This window comes from Patagioenas fasciata, chromosome 20 (assembly GCF_037038585.1).
Source record: "Patagioenas fasciata isolate bPatFas1 chromosome 20, bPatFas1.hap1, whole genome shotgun sequence".
Classification (NCBI taxonomy): Eukaryota; Metazoa; Chordata; class Aves; order Columbiformes; family Columbidae; genus Patagioenas; species Patagioenas fasciata.
Window position 1 is genome coordinate 7473527 of NC_092539.1, and position 20113 is coordinate 7493639.

At 59.3% G+C, this 20113-nt stretch overlaps 1 protein-coding gene across 2 annotated transcripts; it reads left to right on the forward strand.

Annotated features, from left to right (window-relative positions):
• Nucleotides 1-699: 699 nt before the first annotated feature.
• On the forward strand, nucleotides 700-20008 carry LAMC3 (laminin subunit gamma 3). 2 transcript variants are annotated; one of them, XM_065853858.2, is made up of 28 exons: nucleotides 700-1153; nucleotides 4471-4775; nucleotides 4911-5041; nucleotides 5926-6092; nucleotides 6601-6789; nucleotides 6940-7057; nucleotides 7138-7236; nucleotides 7549-7685; nucleotides 9155-9271; nucleotides 9552-9750; nucleotides 9979-10091; nucleotides 10502-10720; nucleotides 12159-12347; nucleotides 12430-12675; nucleotides 13229-13382; nucleotides 13458-13600; nucleotides 13682-13860; nucleotides 13951-14089; nucleotides 14514-14719; nucleotides 15082-15158; nucleotides 15364-15498; nucleotides 15819-15963; nucleotides 16080-16241; nucleotides 16570-16672; nucleotides 16785-16984; nucleotides 17070-17216; nucleotides 17420-17519; nucleotides 18208-20008. In XM_065853858.2, exons 1-28 carry the CDS (start codon nucleotides 787-789, stop codon nucleotides 18456-18458), a joined length of 4737 nt encoding a protein of 1578 aa, XP_065709930.1. In that variant the 5' UTR covers nucleotides 700-786; the 3' UTR covers nucleotides 18459-20008. The 2 variants fall into 2 exon arrangements, with proteins under 2 accessions (XP_065709930.1, XP_071673435.1); XM_071817334.1 differs by having other exon boundaries at nucleotides 16083-16241.
• The last annotated feature ends 105 nt before the right edge of the window (nucleotides 20009-20113 follow it).

Consider the following 20113-nt stretch of genomic DNA (forward strand, 5'->3'; position numbering starts at 1 on the left):
CTATTTGCTGTCACCTTCCTGTCCCTTTGGGTCAAATCTGGAACGTGCCACAGACTGTAATTAGCATTACAGTTAATAAGCTGTTAATAAAGTCTGGTGATGATGTGGCTTTACCACCCCATAGAGATGCCCCCACAGGGATGTGCCCTGGTCCAGGGGACTGGGCTGTCCCATGGCAGCAGGTGGGGTAGGACACCCACATGTGGGTTCTGGTGTGGAGGCATTGGGGGTGTCACAGACCCAGCCAGGTTGACATGAGTGGGGGAGCAGTGAGATCCCTGTAAATCTGTGTGGGGAGAGAAGGTGGTCCTAGATCTGCTCCAAAGTCTTTCCCCCATGCCCACTCTTGATTTTGGGGGCTGTGATAAAAGTGGTGACTGCCACTAATTTAAGGGAAAAACCCACATGTGGGCTGTGTATCACCACAAACTCATCCCTGGGGCTGAGAAACGAATGAGCTCGATTCCACCCACACAGCTGAAGGTGCAAACCCCCCCATCCCCGAAGCAACAGAGATGGGGTGCCGCCCACCAGAGGGGTCCCATCCTGCCCAGCCCCCTGTTCTGCGGACCAGGGTGGCCTGGAGGAATTCCAAATCCTGCAGTCCCGGCTCACACGCGAAGCTTTCGACATTCCCAGCAGCTTCCACAAGATGGACCTCGGAGCGAGAGGAGGTGCCAAGCAGGGGGACACGTCCCATCCCATCCCGTTCCATCCCATCCCGTCCCTCCTGCTCCTGCTGTACCATCCCGAGGAGGCTCAGAGCCCGGCCAGGAGAGCCCCGGCATGGCACGGCCACCCGTGCTCTGGCTGCTGCTCCTGCTGGGGCTGGGGACGGGGGGCTCATCCTCCTGCTGGGACCCCCAGGGCCAGCCCCGCCGCTGCATGCCCGTCTTCGAGAACGCTGCCTTTGGCCGGGCCGTCCAGGCCACCAACACATGCGGTTCCCCCCCTGAGGACTACTGCCTGCAGATGGGCGCCCGCCACACTAGCGCCCTGTGCCACCGCTGCGATGCCACTGACCCCCGGCGCCACCACAACGCTTCCTTCCTCACTGACTTCCACAGCCAGGAGGAGAGCACTTGGTGGCAGAGCCAGTCCATGGCTTTCGGCATCCAGCACCCCAACTCTGTCAACATCACCCTTCATTTGGGTAAGTGCTGGTGGGTTCCCCCCTGCAATGCTGGTGATGGAAATTGGTGGTGGGTGCATGGAGATCGGAGTGCATGGCTGCGGGATGGATGGTCCTGCAGCTCTTGGTGCTGCTTTGGGGTTAAAGGCAGGACCCTCCACAGGGCTTTTAGGGGGTGCAAGGAGGAAGGTGCCCTTTGTGAAGTGTTGTGGGTAGATCACTGAAAGGACTTGGGAATGCCCTATCCATCAGCCCTGGTCCCTTGTGGGGTGAGGATGCTGGTGGCTGCACCCGCCTCTGCCACGTCCGACCAGTTGTGCATGGGGTGCCCGTTTTCCCTGCTCCCCCACGGCTGCTTTTTACCGATCATGCAAGTTTTTTGGAGCAGGAATAAGGTGGGGGGAGGCACAGACCCTCCCCATGAGACCTTTGCACTGGGTGAGCACTGGGGGTGCCAAACCTATGCCATTTCACCTCCATGCATTGCTGAGGAAGCCTGGTACAAAGAGGGGCAGAGCTCTGCACACACTGTGCAGCCCCAGCTGGGATACAACCGCCTACATTTTAAATACCGTGCAACCCGCTTGCTTGGAGGGTATTTAAACCCATGGGGTACGCCTAGCATTTTAAAAACGATTTTTAACGTTTTCCTGCTGTCTGAACTATCCTGGCTATCCTGCTGTAAAATCTCCATTCTCTGCTGTCTCCTGCCATCTGGATGCCAAAGTGGGGTAGCGGAAGGGCTGTGATCAGAGCTGGCGAGCTGGTGTGGCACAGAGCCGTGCCGGTGGGATGCGGTGGCCAGGGTGACAGTGGAGGGTCCATGCCTGCCCTGGCAGGGACTCGGGAGCTGCCAGGCTGAGCAGAGGTCGCCGCTTTCCCAGCCCCCTGCGAGCAGGACGACATCTGGTCCTTGTCCCCAGGCTGTGCTCCCTGCTGGGCATGAGAAGCGATGCTGGAGGAGCCTGCCAGCCCCGTGTGGGGGAATCTGCCCCTCTTGCCCATCTCACGCAGGTTGTCACATCACCCCCAAATTCCTTTGTTGTATTCCCGAATACAACCTACAGGGCTGAGCAAGCCACCACCAGTTCCTCTGGTGGCCAGAGTGTCCCCCCTACACTGACAGGTGACTTCCAGCCTGCTTCTGTTTGCCTCCCGTTAACAAATTTGAGGCCACACTGTTGCACCAATTCATCTTCGGCTCTGGGCCATGTGTCCCTTTCTGAGTCGGAGCATCCCCCTGCAAATGTAAGGCTCATGTAACCTGCCATGCTATGAAGTGCCATGTTGGTGCCTGAGGCATTGCTGTCTGACCTTTCTCATAGACACCGGCCTCTGTTCTTGTCCCAGCTGCAGACCTTTTTATTGCAACCTTAATGCTTTTGCTTGGGTTATGGAGGAAAAGCCCAGCTGGCCCCTGCAGGTCCCAGGACGTGGCCCAGGACAAGTTCTCACTCCTGAGCTCTGCTGAGTAAACAGGATTTTCAACCCATGTAGAGTGTCCCTGCCAGCCTGCTCATCTTGCTCAGTCAGACGTCTTGTAGGTTCTCCAGCGTGGTTACCTGGGGAGCTTATTAAGTAAGATATTGAGTGAGTTGGACAAGACCTGTGTTTACCTGCATGCTGTTGATTGGCGTTAATTAGATTATCCTCCTTTAAAATCGTTCTTTTCGGTGAGGTTTCAGCCATGCCATTACAGTGTGTCAGACTCAGAGCGGATCGATAATCCTGAGTGCCCATGGTCATTGCATTTACCCTGTCAGATGTCAGGGAGGAACTCGAAACATCCGTGGGCTGGCAAAGGCAACAGCTACCAGGGCTCCTTGGGTAGCTCTGGATGCCAGTGGCTCATGTCAGGGTGTCTGGATTAGGCAGTAAATGCATCTGTGGCTCTGACTCTGATTTTCCTGTGGGATGCGAGCCTGCAGCAGGCTCCGGGAGCTGAGGTTGAGGTGGCCGGAGGTGGCTCTGGTGTGGTCCAGGCTGTGGTTTGGGCTCTGCAAGAGGTGGGTGAACACTTTGTTCAGAGGACAGCACATCTGGGAGAGCAGCCCAGGGGTCCTGGTGCCATCGCTCAACACCCCTGTCCACCCTCCTGGTGTCCCCATCCCACTGCACGCCCGACTTTGGGCCATGTCACACCCTCCCGAGCAGCAAAAAGGAGACAACCACCCTGGGTTATTTTCTGGATTTTTTTTTCTAAGCAGAATTTGGCCGATTCAAAGGCCTGTCTGGGAACAGCACACGCTCCCTGGGGACGATTCCCCACAGCTTTGCATCTCCTCCACCCCAGCTGGAGGCACCACTTGGGCTCCCCCATCCCATCCGTCCCCTCCCCTTGCCGGGGCCGCTTGGGGCAGGGGCTGTTTATTGACACAGCACCGAGCTCCCTTCCTCTCCCAGAGGAAACTGCTCCGGGAGGTGACAGCCCTGACCTCGGTGTTTTGGTAGCCATCCCACCCGGGATGGTGCTGTCTGGGAACTGGCGCCTGCCGGCATCCCCCTCACCGCAGGGTGCAGGGTCCCCCACTGTCCCCAGCCTGGAAGAGCCCCAGAGGGAGGTGAATTGGGGGGCGGGGGGCACAAGGGAGTGCGGTGGTGGTGGGACAGCCCGGTTGCAGCCCCTTGCCGCCTCTGGGTGGGCCGTGAGCGGGTCTGTCCCCGACCCGGGTGCTCCCCGCATCCCTGATGGGAGGCAGCTGCTTTTCCCAGTGCCGGTAGCCCGGTTGCTTCGGCTCCCCCGCAGCAAAGTCGCAGCACATATGCGACAGTATTCATATGGGCCCAATTAAAGGCTTGTTTTCCTAGTCCCGGAATAACCCCTCTAACATTCCCAACTCATTATCTTTTCAAATAAAGCCAAAACCTTGCAGCTAATTGTTTTGCGCTGTGAGGAGCGGCGTTGTTATGGAGCAATCCAGTCTTTGAGCTGGTCCTTCATCTCTGGCAATTAAACGTTTCTGATGTTCACTTTGGTGTTTTCTTTCTTCCTTTTTTTTGCTAATTCTTTCAAGCGCTTTCAGAGCTCCGCCAGCCACTCTGGGGACTGGTGGCCTCTCTTTGTCTTCATCCCGGCAAAGACAGCAGTGATGCTGGGTCGTGGCACACGGCTCATCCATGGGAAGGGTCTGCCCTTGACCCTTCCCACCTCCCTGTGGTACCACTGCTCCAGGGATGCTGCTCAGTGCTGGGAACCTAATTATGGCTGGTTAGAGCCAGGTTTTGCAGTGGCTTCTTGCCCATGCACCCATGCCATGGGGGATAATTTCAGCCCTGGCGCAGGCTGCGGTGCCCATGGTGGCAGGGAGAAGGTGACAGGGTGGCGGGTCTGTCCCCAGGCAAAGCCTACGAGATCACCTACGTGCGGCTGAAGTTTCACACCAGCCGCCCCGAGAGTTTCGCCATCTACAAGCGCAGCCGCGCCGAGGGGCCGTGGGTCCCCTTCCAGTTCTACAGCGCGTCCTGCGAGAAGACCTACGGGAAGCGGCTGCGGCACTACCTGCGGCCCGGGGAGGACGAGCAAGTGGCTTTCTGCACAGACGAATTCAGCGACATCTCCCCGCTGAGTGGGGGCAACGTGGCCTTCTCCACCCTTGAGGGACGGCCAAGCGCCTACAATTTTGACGGGAGTCCCGCGCTGCAGGTGCTGCGGGGTGGGAGGGGGGTAAATGCGTCCGTGATGCCCTGAATCCCTGTAAGAAAAGGTGCAGGATGCATCTCATTTGGGAGCTGGTGGCCTGGACCCCTGCCCAAGGTGCTTTCCCCATGTCCCCTGCAGGAGTGGGTGACTGTCACCGACCTGCTCATCTCCTTGAACCGGCTCAACACATTTGGGGATGACATCTTCAAGGACCCCAAGGTGCTGCAGTCATACTACTACGCCATCTCAGACTTCTCTGTGGGCGGCAGGTGAGAGGCAGCGGGATCCAGGGTGAGGGCAGAGTGGGGGGAACCTTTCTGGGGCTGTGGGGCTGGGATTTGGGGCAGCTGCTCCGCACCTCGGTCTTGTTTAAAGTTCATTTTTGGGGCAAACCACTCAGATGTAGCTTCCTCCATCTGTAAGCCAGAGCTGAGCATGCAGAGATGGGTGATGAAACCTGAAGCCCTTTAAGTTGTGCCAAAGGAGTTTTTTTTCTCCCCAGGCTCTCTCTATTTGCCACCAGCTGTATTTGCTTTGCCCCCTCCCATCCCGATGGCTTCTGAAGGCACTGGGGCTCATGTTGCTCCTCCTGTAGCTCTGCTTGTTCTCTGGGAACAGCAAAAGAGGGTCCTGGGGGGCCAGCAGAGAGATGCCCCAAAGCCATGGAGGCTGGTGGAGGAGTTTGGAGTTGGTATGGCCATGGCCAAAGGAGCCGAAACAGCTGCCCATGGGATGGGGAACTGATGTGGGACAGAGACAATGGTGGCACCCACCATCAGTCAGCCCCAAAAGGGGATGCTTGGCCCCAAAGCAAGATGCTCAGCCCCTAAGGGAGGTGCACATGCCCTTCCCAGGCTGGGGGGTTGGGAAATCTCTCTGTCCTGGTGAGAGCTGCTTCCCCCGGGCAGCAGGGCTGGGGCTGCTCCCAGCTGGCCAGCAGACCCCACTGCTATCGTCTCATCCCCAAAGCCCCAGCAGCTGGAGTTGGTTAGCATCTCACATGGGCCACCCTCAGCGTGTGACCTCCCAGCTGGCCAGGCCAGGAGCACCTGGGGGACATGGCAGGTGGCCTCAATGCCAGCACAGCCCAAGCTGCATTTCTTGCCCTATGGCCACCCCAGGAGAGCCCCCACACACCAGGATCTCACTGCAGGTGCAAATGCAATGGCCACGCCAGTGAATGTGCACAGGATGAGGCCGGGCAGCTGGTTTGTGTGTGCCAGCACAACACGACCGGCACCGACTGCGAACGCTGCCAGCCCTTCTACCAGGACCGGCCCTGGGCTCGTGGCACTGCCGAGGCCGCCAATGAGTGTCTGTGTGAGTATCGATGGCCTGGGTCCATGGTTATGGTGTGTGATCAGCCCCAACAGGTTGTGGTGATGCTGCATTGGCTCATCCGACAGCTCCTGCCCTCCTTGTGCAGGAAGAAAGCTCCTGCTCCATTTTGTAAGGTTGCTTTGGGCAGGCAGGGAGGATTTGCACCCCAGGTTCCCCCTTCACAGCGTCACCTCGAGGATCCCCCAGGACTTCACAGATCACAGAATGGCTGGGGTTGAAGTGACCTCTGGAGACCATCCAGTTCAACCCAACCTCTCTGGGCAGCCTGTTCCAGTGCTCTGGCACCCTCAGAATTTCCTTACCCCATGAGTGCAGCCATCTGCTCTGTGCATGGTGCGGCACCCATCTCCACTTTCAATGGCAGAGGCATTGCCGAAAGCTCACACTGCTGAGCCAAGCAGCCACTCTGGCTCATCCACCCCCCAGGAGGGTGCTTTATCCCCTGTGCCTCCTGGGTGCTGAGCATCCCTCCTGCCTCCACCCATAGCTTGCAACTGCAGCGGCCGCTCGGACGAGTGCTTCTTTGACCGGGAGCTGTACCGCCGCAGCGGGCACGGGGGCCACTGCCGAAACTGCCGCGACAACACTGCCGGGCCGCACTGCGAGCGCTGCCGGCAGAACTACTATCGCTGGGAGCCGCAGGCAGCCTGCCAGCCCTGCCACTGCCACCCCGCAGGTGCGTGGGGCTGCCGTGCAATCCCCTGCCCTTGCTATGGCTGGGAGGGATGGTTTTGGTCAGTTCTCCCTCACCCAGGGGCTCCCCACCTCCCCACCATGTATTTTCCCTGCTGGAGTTGAGCCTCAGGGCTGGCCGGGGTCCCTGCAGGGTCTCTGCACCCCCAGTGTGACAGCTCGGGGACCTGCCTGTGCAAAGCCAACGTGACGGGCTGGAAGTGCGAGCGCTGCAAGGACGGGTACCACAGCCTGAGCGAGGGCGGCTGCAGGTGAGGAGGAGCCCGGCCCTGCGCAGGGACAGCGGGACAGGACTGGGGGTCAACTCCTGCCTTCGTGTCTCCCCATCCAGACCCTGCGCCTGCGACCCCGCGGGCAGCGTGGGCACCTGCGACCCCAACACAGGGCATTGCACCTGCAAGGAGAGGGTGGAGGGGCACCTGTGCAACAGGTAATGATGGCAGTGCCAGGCTGGGGATGGGAGCGCTGTCCCTTTCCAGGCTGCGATCAGTGCTGGGCAGGTGTCTTCATGTCTATGGGGCACTGCTGCTTCCTCAGCCCCTGCATATGACCCCTCGTAGGAGCTTTGTGGTGGGAATCCCGTAGGGTCACTCCCCACAGAGGCCACAGGTGGTGAGGCTGGGGGGCCACATCCCTCTGGAGCACTCAAAGCTGACACCAGTGTCCCCCTGGGATGCCACTGTGGTCCCCCATGGCTCTGCCTGCCCCATGCCATGTTGTCCTGTTTCCTCCCCACGCCCAGGTGCCAGCCAGGCTGGTTCAACCTGCAGCCCCACAACCCTGCTGGCTGCACCAGCTGCTTCTGCTACGGCCACTCCACTGCCTGCGCAGCGGCAGACGGCTACGAGGTGACCCACATCCGCTCCGACTTCAGCCAAGGTACTGACCCCCAACCCTGGGTGGAACAGAGAGCACAGCTGCACCAACTCCAGCCAGAAAACTCCAGCAGTTTGGGAAGGCTGGGGCTGAGCATCCTACTTTGGGGCTGAGCATCCCCCTTTGGGACTTGACTGGTGGTGATTTCTCTGGCTTGCCTCTATTTTGCTGTTAAATATCTGCTTTTGGCCCCAGTTCTGTGGGGACAGGCTCTCCCTGGCTCCCCATGGCATCCCTCCATGCTGATCTGCTCCCAGGGCTGTGCGTGCTCAGGGAGAACTGTGGGGCCAGGCACTGTCATCCCATCACACCAGGGACTGCAGGAGCACTAAAAATCAGCACAGAAAGATAAAAAACAAAAGGATGTAGCCTGGTGGGAACTTTCCCCCTTCTTCCCTCCTCTCCCCACCCTCAGCTGGGATGGGGCAGAGCAGACAGGAGCCGTGGGTGCAGGATGGGGTGCTCTTGCCTAGGGCTGTGCGTGGCAGAGCTGGATGTGTGCGGGATGTTCAGGGAAACCCTGCCATCTGCCGCACAGCCCGACGTGTGCAGCCCCGGCTGCGGGCACACACTGCAGCCCCCGCCGCAGCCCCGCTCACCGGGACCCCTGCCTGCCCCCCAGCAGGGTCCAGGCATCCATTACACGTGTACATCACTCGCCTGCACCCCGATGGGGTGCACAGAGCAGCGAGCAGGTGGAGACGAACACGCCAGACGCAGGTTTATCCTGGTTGCCTTTAAATCCTGCTGCCAGTTCCTGTGCTGCTGAAATGTCTTCCATGGCCTTGAAACAGAGCCAAGCTTTAAACCGAGTCCTTTTTCCACCCTTCACGCAGCCAGTTAGGGCTGCTCCTTTAGGGACAGGCTTGGCAGAGCTCTGGGTTGGGTTGCAAGAGGCTGAGCCACCCGCCCTCCCACAGCTCCCCTTCCCCAGAGCACCCCCAAACCTGCAGCTGAGCTGCATCGGCTGAAAGTTTCCTGTGCTGGGTGAAAGAATCCAAATTTGGGATGATTTGATAATCGAGTGCAGCCCTCTTGAGACCCAGGGAGAGATTTCCAGGAGTTTGTCCTACAGCTGCCCAAGGTTGGAAGAAATATCTGACCCTGGGGAGTCAGGGGAGACTTTAACTGATTTCCGAACTAAACCAACTTAATGCAATTTCACCCCATCTCTCCCTGGGCTTCCTGTCCTTTCAGCCCACAGAAATGCTGGAATTGCAGCACAGGCAGGGGGGCAAAAGTTTAAAGATAATAATTTCCTGCAAATCTAAGCAAATAAACAGATGGGATGGCCAGGGCCACTCACCAGCACATGAGAGCGCAGAGCCCGAGTGGACCAGGGTGTTACAAAGCACTTTAAAAGACCCCGGAGAGTCTTGGGGGGAAGGACAGAGCCCCCAAAAGTTGGTGCTGGGCTGCTGGGGACTCGCTGGTCCCTTTGCACATGCACCACTGCTGTGTGATGTATACAGGGCTGGAGGGCTGGGCGGCCACAGCACCGGGCACCGCGGACCTGCCACTGCGCTGGGCTGGAGGGGAGATCGTCACCGAGTGGGATGGGGAGGAACCAGTGGATTTTCTTGCACCAGGTATCGTGTGTGCTGGGTCCCTGGGGTCCTGCTTTGCCGTGGGGACCCCTGCGTGGAACATCTCACCTCTAAGCTGGTGCATGAGGTGCTGGGCTCCATCCCAGAGCTGAGCATGCTTTGATAACACATAGCAGCGGGGGATATTTGAACAGTAGGCTGGGACCCCAGGAGAGCAGGTTGAAGCTCTGGGAAGGTGACTGTGGCTTCTGGTGATGCTGGTGGGGCCCTGCACAGGGTCACGTCTGTGTTCTACGGACTTTGCTTCTCTCTCCTCTCCCAGAGAAGTTCCTGCAGAACCAACGTCTCAGTTATGGGCAGCTCCTGTCCCTGCTGCTGGGAGCAGAGGGGAATGGGACGGGGATGGAGAACGGGGTGCCTCTGCTCTGGGTCCAGCTGGTGCTGGAGGGCGAGGGGATGGAGGTCACCATGTCCAGCAGTGAGAGCCGGCCCCAGCACGGGAAGCAGGCTGTCACCTTCAGGTACCATCACAGCACTTTGGGGAGCCTCGGCTAGGTTTGGGACACAGTGTGGCTGACCTTGTCTGGGCTGCCCTGTGCTGGGGGGTTCAGCCCCTCTCCCTGCCCCTCTCGGGGATTTAACTGTTCCCCAATCACTGTGCCCGGGTCTCAGCTGTGAAGCTGAGCTGTCCTGCGGCGTGTGGCTGTCAGGCTGCCCCTGTCCTTCCTCCCACGTTCCTTCTCCGATAGGCTACATGAGGCAGAGGAGGGTGCAGAACCTTCGCTGTCAGCCATCAGCTTCCAGCGCCTGCTCTCCAACCTGACAGCCCTCCGCCTCCGCGTCCACCGCGGCCCCGTGCGAGGTGGGTGGCTTACGCAGTGTCCCCACAGGCAGCAAGCTGGGATGGGGCTGGGGACATCAGAACAGTTCTCAGGGATAAGAGGCATTGAGGCAGAGTGTTGGGGCAGAGGCTGGCTCCTCTCTGCGAACACCTCTGGGTTCTCCAGGAGGTATTTTTGGAACAGGTTGGCCAGAGAGGTGGTGGATGCCCCATCCCTGGAGACATCCCAGGCCAGGCTGGACGGGGCTCTGAGCAACCTGAGCTGGTGAAGATGTCCCTGCTCATGGCAGGGGGGTGGAGTGGATGAGCTTTGAAGGTCCATTCCAACCAAACTATGCCATGATTCTCTGATTTTGGGGTCTCCTATGGCTGTCCAGAGCATTTCCAGACAGGATGAAGAGCACAGCCTCACACCGCTCTCTCCCTCTCAGGCAGGTTGTCCCTGAGCCAGGTCCAGCTTGTGTCCGCTCGCCCCGGGCTGGGGGAGCGGGTGGGCTGGGTGGAGGAGTGTACGTGTCCCCCAGGCTACACCGGCCAGTTCTGCCAGTCCTGTGCCCCTGGCTTCACACGAGAGATCCCGTTCGGCAGCCCCTTCGTCACCTGCGTGCCCTGCGCCTGCAACCAGCACGGGGACTGCCACCCCCTCACAGGTGGGCACCTCTCTGCTTGTCCAGCCCCTGCATGCGTGAGTGACAAATCTGTGTCACTGCTTGTTTGTGAGGGATGCTGGAAACCATCTGCAAGGCTGCGATACCCAAAGCTTGCAAGTTGAGTTGCTTGGGTGGTTATAGGGGCCAGGTTCATAACTGCAGAGACAATTAGCAAATGCAATAATACTGGGAAATAAGAGGTGCATCTTTCATGGTACTTCATGACCTTAAAGGAGGAGAAAGGAAGAGTGCTTCTCCTCAGAGGAACGAGGGAAGGGTCAGGGCAGAGAGTTTTGCTTGGCCAAGTCTCACAGGGCATCACTGCCCAGGAGTGGAGCAGGACTGGCCCTTGCAAACTGGGATGAACCTGAGCAAAGAGAAAAGAGCAGGAAAATACAGCAGCGCTGTGCTTGTGGGAAGGCACCGGAGGAGCCGGCTCTTGTGCTGCCTGCCCAGGTCCTGCTGTGCCTCCAGACCCAGCTCAGAGGTGCAGGATTGCACCAGGGACTGTGGCTTGAAGGGAGGAAAAAGAAGAACCAAAGTCTTCAGGGCAGTGTGGCCGTGTCAGGGGTGGTTCGCGGGGTGTTGGTGCTCCCCGCTCTTGCCAGGCAAAGTGTCTGGATGACTTTGGTTGAGGAAGAGCAGCAGGATTGCAGAAACTCTGCAAACTCACCCTCATCCCATGAAGCCCAGGCTGGCACCACCAACTCCACAGTCCCCGGGACGGAGCCAGGCGTTTGATGTCCCAGTGTGGGTGGTGCCAGCCCGAGCCAGCCCGCATGCTTCCTTTTGTTTATTTTTCCACTCTTTCCTGCCACCTGCTTTTCCTTTCTTTTCCATCGTCTGGAAAATGGAAAAATACCCATTCCCTCCTGCACAACCCCACAAATAATGGAGAAGAATCCTCCCCCTGGCTCCTTCTCTCTCTCTCTCTCCAGTCAAACAGCATCCGCCTGGAGGTGGGAGGCTTCTTGAGCATCCTTCCTCCTCCTCATCCTCCCAGCTGATTTTGGAAGGCTGTGACTCACTGGCTCGGCTCGCAAGGAGACGCTCGCTCCCTGCTGGGTGCCGGCCAGCTGCTTGTGTTTTCTGTGACAGGCTGGAAATGATACTTCTCGTCGCCGAGAAATGTGTTGTCGATTATCGCAGGCGCCGACAGGCTCCGTGCGCAGCGCGGGGGAGCGTGGGGCTGGCGCTGGGGCCCCCCTGTCCTCTCCAAAACCTCCTCCTGTCGGCAAAGATGGGACAAGGAAGGAAAACATTACAAGTCTTGGTCGGGGACATGCAATCCCAGCATGAACCCTTAGCTGGAGCTCTGCATCCCTCTCAGCACCCAGTGTGCCACACTCAGCTCTTGGCTCTCCATCCCCGCTGTGGTCCCAGCTGTTATTCCGCACTGGGGTTTTGCAGCCCCTCAGCTGTGTTTTCCTCCTCGCAGGACACTGCCAGTGCTTGCACAATACCGAAGGTCCCTCCTGCGAGCGCTGCAGCCCCGGCTTTTATGGCAACCCCTTCATCGGGCGCTTTGATGATTGCAAACCGTGCCCCTGCCCCGACCACTCAGCCTGCACCCAGGTTCCAGGCAGTGGGGAGGTGGTTTGCACCCACTGTCCCCCCGGCCAGAGAGGTGAGGCTGGGGGTGGGTGGCTGAGGGAGCCGTGGGCAGCGCTGCCACAGCCAGACCCTCCCCACCTTTTCGCCTTCTGCAGGAAAACGCTGCGAGCTCTGTGATGATGGGTTTTTTGGGGACCCCCTGGGGCAGAGGGGCCCCGTGCGCTCCTGTGTCCCCTGCCAGTGTCATGGGAACGTGGATCCCAACGCCGTGGGGAACTGTGACCCCGTGTCCGGCCGGTGCCTGCGCTGCCTGTACAACACGACGGGCGAGCACTGCGAGAGGTGTCGTTCAGGCTTCTACGGGGACGCGCTGGCTCCCAGCCCTGCTGGGAAGTGTGCACGTACGTACGGCCCCAGGGGCTGGTCCTGGTCCTCTGGATCCCACTGCAGCCAAAATCCTCCTGGCAGTGCAGGCGGGTGTGGACAGGGGATGCCCACCAGGTTTAGCGGCTGATGGATGGTCTGGGTTGGCCCCCAATGCTCAGGAATGGCTTTTCTCCGCTCCCTCCGCTGCCATCCTTCCCTGGAGATACCCCAGTCTGTCAGGGCTCAGCCTCTCAGAGCCCTGTTTGATGGGAGGCACACAGCTCTCCACATTTTGGGGGCTCAGCCCCAGCACCCCATTCCCATGGTCCCATCTGCCAGCCCTGTGCTGGGACGTCAGCAGCGCAGGGTGTTTCAAAAAGACAGACCCAGTTTCAAAGCAGTATATTTCAGAATGGCAACATGCTACAATTACACAAAAATTTACGAATGGTTTAATGAGTTACCAGGTTTTAGTAACCTTTTTATAAATCCTCTGTGTTCCCTCCACCTGCTCTATGGACATTGAGATGATAGTTTGAATTCATCCCAAACAGCCTTTTGAAACACCCTGTATTTTGTCTCCTGTAGCTTGTGATTGCAACCCCGATGGTTCGATCCTGGAGCCGGAGGAATGCGATCCCAGCACGGGGCAGTGCCACTGCCTCCCACATGTGACAGGCAGGACCTGCGGGGTGTGCCAGCCCGGCTACCACGGCCTGCAGCCCACCGTGGGGTGCCAGAGGTACGTGGGGGCTGCGAGGGGACACCCTGGCTCTGGTCTCTGCATCACTCATCACCCTCCATCTCTCGGTGCCAGCTGCCAGTGCCATCCCATGGGGTCACAGGACAGCGGGTGCCACGCAGTGACAGGACAGTGCTCCTGCCAGCCGGGCGTCACGGGGAAGCGATGCAACCGATGCCGCCATGGCTTCTTTGGCTTCTCTGCCAGAGGATGCCGAGGTACTGGGGATGAGGACTGCACCTTGGACCTAAAACCAGGGCTGGCAGGTGTGGTGTGACACCTTCCTGTCACCGTTGCAGCCTGCAATTGCTCCCCGCTGGGCTCCGTCACCCTGCAGTGCCACGAGAACAGCACCTGCCTCTGCCGCTCCGGCTTCGTGGGCTACAAGTGTGACCAGTGCCAGGCCAACTTCTTCCTCGACCCGCCGAGCTCCCGCTGCCAGCAATGTCCCGCCTGCTACGGGCTGGTGAAGGACGAGGTACAGCCCGTGTCCTGCTGAGGTGAGCACAGTGACCTGGCGGCTGTGCTGCCTCAATGTCCCACTGTGTCCTTCCCATCTCACCCACAGGCTGACCAGCTGAAGGCCAGGCTGCAGGAGATGGAGGAACAGCTGCAAAAACCAGGCTGTGACACCCGCCTGGGCCAGTCCCCCATGCTGCGAGATGCGCCCCGGGGAGACGGGCTGCCCAGTGCTCACCTCCTGCACGGTACAGGGGACACCCTTTCCCTCCGGCATGTGGGGAGCCCCACGTCACCCCTCTGGGGACACCCTGCTCCCACAGGGTGACATGCTGGGTGGGTACAAGGAGGACCCAGGTCAGCGCTGGGCTCAGCAGGGGTGATGGGGTGACCGAGATGGAGAGGGTGGGGATGGCCATGCTGTTTTGTGTAGGACAGCTTGGACACATGACATTCTGGAGCAGTCGGTGATGGGCATTACTGGCGACTGAGCATCATGGGATGTCCTTGGGGTGCTGCACCCCTGGGTCCCTCCTGAGCACCCATGAGGGACTGTCATCCCCTTCCATTAGCAGGCATAAGGGGGTTGCTGGGGCACAGGGCAGCCCACAGGCAAGTGGGGAGCCCCAAGCACCTCTGTGGGCAACAAGAACCCACTTGTGCTGCTCGCAGGTGCCCGGGTCACCCTCCTGGCGCAGGTGGGGCGGCTGGCAGGGGCGCTGGGCACCATGCAGGGCCAGCTCAGCAATGCCAGCCAGGCCATAGGCTGCTCCGGCCACGGACCCCCCAAGACCTGCATCCTGCTGTCGGAGATCAGGGCCACGCTGCGGTCGGCACAGCGGGAGATCCTGCATGCTGCGGACACCCTGGCTACCACGGTGCGGGCTCCTGCTAGCCCTGGGCTCCTGGGGAGCTGGTGGCCATCCTGGGAAGGATGTGCAGGACTGGTGGGGTGGGATGTGACCAGCACAGCGGGTGGGTGGGAAAGCCTGGGGTCCATATGGGTATAGCCCTCATTGCAGCTGAGTCACACAGCTACAGCATGTTCCAAAAGGTGGACCCAAAGCAGTATTATTAAACAATTGGATTCATCTTTTTGAAATACCCTGTATTTCCCTTGCTCTCTCCTGTTTGCAAACCTCTTCCAGTACTTTGGGAGGTTCTCACTAGTGTTGGGCTAGTGGGGTCCAGGGGTCCCTGCTCCCCGCTGGGGTCTCACTGCCACTGTTTGCATTTCAAGGAGATTCCCCCAGAAATCCCTCAGCAGCCCACGAACTGGAGCCACCGGGCGCTGGAGGCACGGGAGTTGGCCCAGAGGTACAGCTGCAAGTCCCTTCCTTTCCCTGGCAGTGATGGATGGAGATGCAGAAGCCCGGAGCCTGGGCTTTGCAGTCCCCATTGCTGAGAGTCCGCCTCAGCCTGACCCTGCCTGGTCCCATCCTGGCTGGGGCTGTGGGATGGCTGCTCCTTTCCCAGGAGGCTAATCTTAGTATCATCTCTCTGGGTGTCCTTGTCCCTGCAGCCATGAGGACGTGGTGGCGCGGGTGGAGGCGGTGGTCGGGAGAGCGCTGCGAGCCTCCAACACCAGCTCCCAGCTTCTGCGGAGCTTGCTGGAAGAGAACACGACGTGGGAGACGCAGCAGGAGCTGGAGGCCGGGTGAGGGGCTGGCAGAAATGGGGGGCTGGCAGAAATGAGGGGCTGGCAGGGCACCACAGCCCCTTGCCTCTGGCCAGGTCCCTGTTACAGGACTTCATCGTGTTGGTTTGACACCTGACCAACAGGGACATGACTGAGTCCTGTCAAACTCATTGTACCACAGTGTTGCAAAGCAGAGAGCCAGGGTGCTGCATGCTGGGGGTGTTTCATGCCCAACGTTTCCCCCTACATCCATGTCCAAGGGCCAGTTCCCAAGCCATCATCTCCAGCCTTCAGGGGTTCGGAGGGCCCTGGGTGACCATGGCGTCCTGTCCGTGTAGGTACGAGGAGATCCAGCGGGCACGGGAGGAGCTGGGTGCTGGTGTGGTGGAGGTGGCAGTGGAGGCCAGGAAAGTGTTGGCAGCTGTGCAGCAGGTGAACGCAGACATGGCTGAGAAGCTTCTGCAGATGGCTGCGCTGGGGCAGGTGAGCAGCATCCACACTCCTCTTTGCATCCCTACCCCCTGTTTCACCCGCTGGGCAGCACTGCCTCCCGTGCTGGGCGATGCTCTGATGGAGCCTTTGGCACCCCTGATCCACAGCAGACGCTGCCGGCGCAGGCTGCAGCCCTGGCACAGGAGTTGGCAGTGCTGGAGAAGGCAGTGCAGGCGCAGGAGCCGTCAGCTCGGCAGGCTGTCGAGGCATCCCGTGCTCTGGCAGCTGGATTGCGCCAGGAGCTGCGGAGGACTCGTGACTTTGAGCAGGTAACTGCTGCTCACTTGCGTGGGGTGTCCCTGCAAAATAAGTGATGGGGAGACCCCCTGTTCCAGACAGAGCTGTGGGCACGCTGGGTGTATCCCTCTCCTGCCTCCCACCCAGGGCACAGGGGGTGGGTGAGCCCCATCCCTGCTGCTGCAGCTATCAGAGGAACCATGCTGTCCACCAGGGAGTTTCAGCAGAGATCTCCACTTAGGATCCCAGATCGCCCAAGGAGCTCACCTGACGAGTGGGAGCAGGCTGGGACCCACATTGCCCAGCTGGGTGCAGCTCTTTTCCTCCTTCCCAGCCTCACTCCTGCTTTTCTCTCCCCAGCTGCGGGACCGGGCTGGCTCTGCCCACAGCACGGCCACCTCGGCCATCACACGTGGAAAAGCTGTGCTCTCCGACACGGAGTCCCTCCTGGCCAGCTTGGAAGGTAAAAGCTACCAGCTACAGCATCTCCGGCCACAGCTCAGCTCTCACCACTCTGGCTCTGGATGTCATCAGGAGAAAGAGCCAGTAGGGTGACAGTCAGGTTGTCCCTGCAGGCATGAAGAAGGTGCTGGGACACAGGAAGGGCCACGCTGCCCTGAGCAGGAGGATGACACTTGTGCGGGACAGGACGATGGTGGAGGCTCAGAGGAAGATTAAACAGGCAGAGAAGATGCTGGGAAACTCCTTGTCCATCTCCACCACAGCTCGGAGGAAGGCTGAGGAGGCTGAGCAAGTCTCTGGAGAGAATGCAAAGGTCCAAGCGGAGGGATGTGGGGTGCAGGGAGCCCATGCTGCCTGCATGTCCCCAGGTGACTGTACCCATCTCTGTCCCTTTGCAGAGGGCACAGGCTGTGCTGCAGGAGGGCAAGCAGACCCGCAAGCACGCCAGCCAGCTCGCCGTGCATGCCAATGACACCCAGCGGGAGCTCTCACGGCAGGAGCATGTGGCTGAGAAACTCAGGGGGGACCTGGAGGAAACGCATCAGGTGAGTCGGGTCCCCTTGGGCAGCTCATGTCCTCTCCAGCCTGGAAGGGGATTTGCCTGCAGCTCAAAGCATAGGGAGCAACGTGGCTTTTGGGCTCCAGTGTATGGGGAATGCTTTGGGGACACTCCTGGGATGCTCTCCCTTCTCCCATCCAACCAAGGGTGAATGATGTCTCTGATCTGGGTGTCTGCCTGTGTTCAAAGGTGGGGACAGAGGTGAGTCAGATGGCAAAAAGTCTCCAGGAAGCCCGGGGCTCACTCATCTCAGACATCGAGACCCTGAACAACCTGCTGAGCAGCCTAGGTGAGACCTGGGGGGAACGGGGTGTGTGGACCTGGGCAGGAGTAGGGTGCAGGGACCTGGGGAAGGGCCAGGCTGTCGGGGTCCAGGGCTCTCCTGCTCACTGGTGATGGGTCTCCTGTTTGCTCACCATCCAGGCTGAGCTGGATGTCCTTTGGCTGAGATCGCTCAGGGTTTTAGCAAAGCGTCTTGAGGGCTCATGTCTTGAGGAAAGCCCTTGTGCAGAATAAATTGGGTCTTGCTGAATGTGTGGGCTCACACCTGATGCAGGGACACTCATGTCCCTTGGCATCTCCAGGAGGAGCAGGGCTGTGTCAAGGGTTCAGTCCCTTTGGAGGTGATGGGGTGGGTTCACTCCCTGCTGCTGGTTGGTTTTGCACCAGCTCCTTCTGCTTTGATCATCTGAGTACATTTCTGAGCACTCTGGGACTCCTGCGTTTGAGAAATTTTGCAAAGGGGTGGAAATTGCCACCCATCTGTAAGAGAGAGACCTGCCCAGGCTCAGGTCTGCCTGAGAGACCTGCCTGGAGCCTCAGAGCTATTCGCTTATTTGCAATCACTGAGAAGCTGCAATGCCTCCATGCCCCACTGCACCCACTCCCCTCCAGTTTTCCTGGTGCTGAGGGTCAAAGCCCTGGAGCATGTTCAGAGCCTCTCCTGCCAATGACCCATGTCCTCTCCCCTTGCCCAGGCAACCTGGAGCAAGCAGCGCAGGTGGAGCCAGTGCTGAGCGCTGGGCGACTGGAGCTGGAGCGGCTGTGGCTGCGCCTGGCGGCACCGGGCAGGCTGGCCAGCCAGCTCAGCTTGCTGCAGCGCGAGGCGGAACGGCAGCAGGAGAAGATCGAGGCGTTCGAGAGTGACTTGGCTGAGATCCGGGCTGACAAGCAGAACCTGGAGGACATTTTGCGGAACCTCCCCGAGGGCTGCTCGAAGTGGCAGTGACAGGTTCCTGGTCACCACCCCGTCACCTCAGTGCCCCCCTGTGCAGGGAACGGCAGAGCAAAGGACACCCTGCGGTCACCAGCATTGATCCCTCCCACTGCTCATCACGCTGTCCACCACACACTATCGCACCCCAGGTCCTTATCTGCACCAGGTCAGGCTCAGCACCCTGAACTCTGCAGCATGGTTTCAGCCACCAGCTCTGTCCTCAGGGCAGGGGGACAACCATCTACCAGGGACCACCGATGTGTCTGTGCCCGAGACAGAGCACTCACAGGGTTGGTCTCTCACTGTGGAGGGAACAAAGAGCTGTCACAGCTCTCCGTACCAGACACATCTCTCCTTCTCCACTGCAACATGGTGCACCTGGGAGGGACAACTTATCAAGTATGGAAGGTACCAAAGGGGGTCTCTCCCGCCCAGGAGGAGATGAGAGAGGCTGTTGCACATGTGCTGGACCCTTAACCAGTTCTTGGCAGGCAGGTGAGGAGGCATCCTCTGCCTGCTTGCAGGGTAAGAGCAGCTCTGCTCCTGCTATTCCCCTGCTCCAGGGTCACACAGTGTCCTGCCCCAGCTCTGCTTGGCTCACTGGGTGTCACCAGGTCTGGCTATAAGCCAGCTCAATTGCCAGTGGTACCAGGGGCTGGGTGCAATGGGAATGCACCAGGCAGGGAGGTGGGAGAGCTGACACTTGCAGCTGCATCACCCCACAGCCCCCATCACCACCCACACACCCTCACAGACACAGAACAGCTGGACACAGCCAGCTCCTGCCAGTGTCACTGCCGCGGGGTGGCAGAGGTCGGCGGCTATATCGCCTTTAAAGGAAAGGCATGTGCGTTCCCCCCCTGCTCCCTGGGCTGGGCTGTGGGGCCATGCAGGCAGCAGAACCAGGTCCTTGTTCAGCCCCGCCATGCTGGCTGTGCCGTGACTCCAGGCAGCAGTGAAATCATTCCCATAAGACCAGAAACAAGTCCCCAGGCTGGAGTCCGGTTCACTTTTTAAGCCGTTTTACCTGTATTCTTCTGCTCACAGTTCTGGAAATCAGGTTTGATAAGCCTTGTGTAACGTTCTATGTAAAACTTCTGCCATAGACATTAGACCCCCCTAGCATCATCTCCAGTGGGTTCAGTGGTCTGGAAGTGACACAGGATTTTCCTACCACGAGCAAACCATCTCCCTCCTAATTCTGCACAAAATCTGCCCAAGGAGTGGGGTGCCAGAGCTGCAGTGCTGCAGGAATGTAATGGCAGGGTGTCCCCTCTCGCTACCCAAGAACAGTTCTGCAAAAGCAAAACCATGCGAGAGCACAGCGTGCTTCAGCTTGGCCGAGAGGCAGGGAGCCACAGCCACTTCCCATCTCGCTGGCTAGACAATTCTACAGCTCAAATCAACACATCAATTTGCTGCTCTTACAGAAATGTCAAGCCTCTGCCTTGTGCCTGCTGCTGAAGATGTGGTTCCTCCTCCCTCCTGCTCTCCCTGGAACTCTGTTCTTTTAGCTGGTGACACCTGCCTAGAGCTGTATCTATTAAAAATTCTTAATATAATACATAGCTGCCCATCCGCCTGCGTGCACAGCAGCAGGAGGGGCACACGCTGTACCTGCACTCACTGCTTTCTCAAAGAGCAAGTAGCTGCACTCAGGGTTGAAA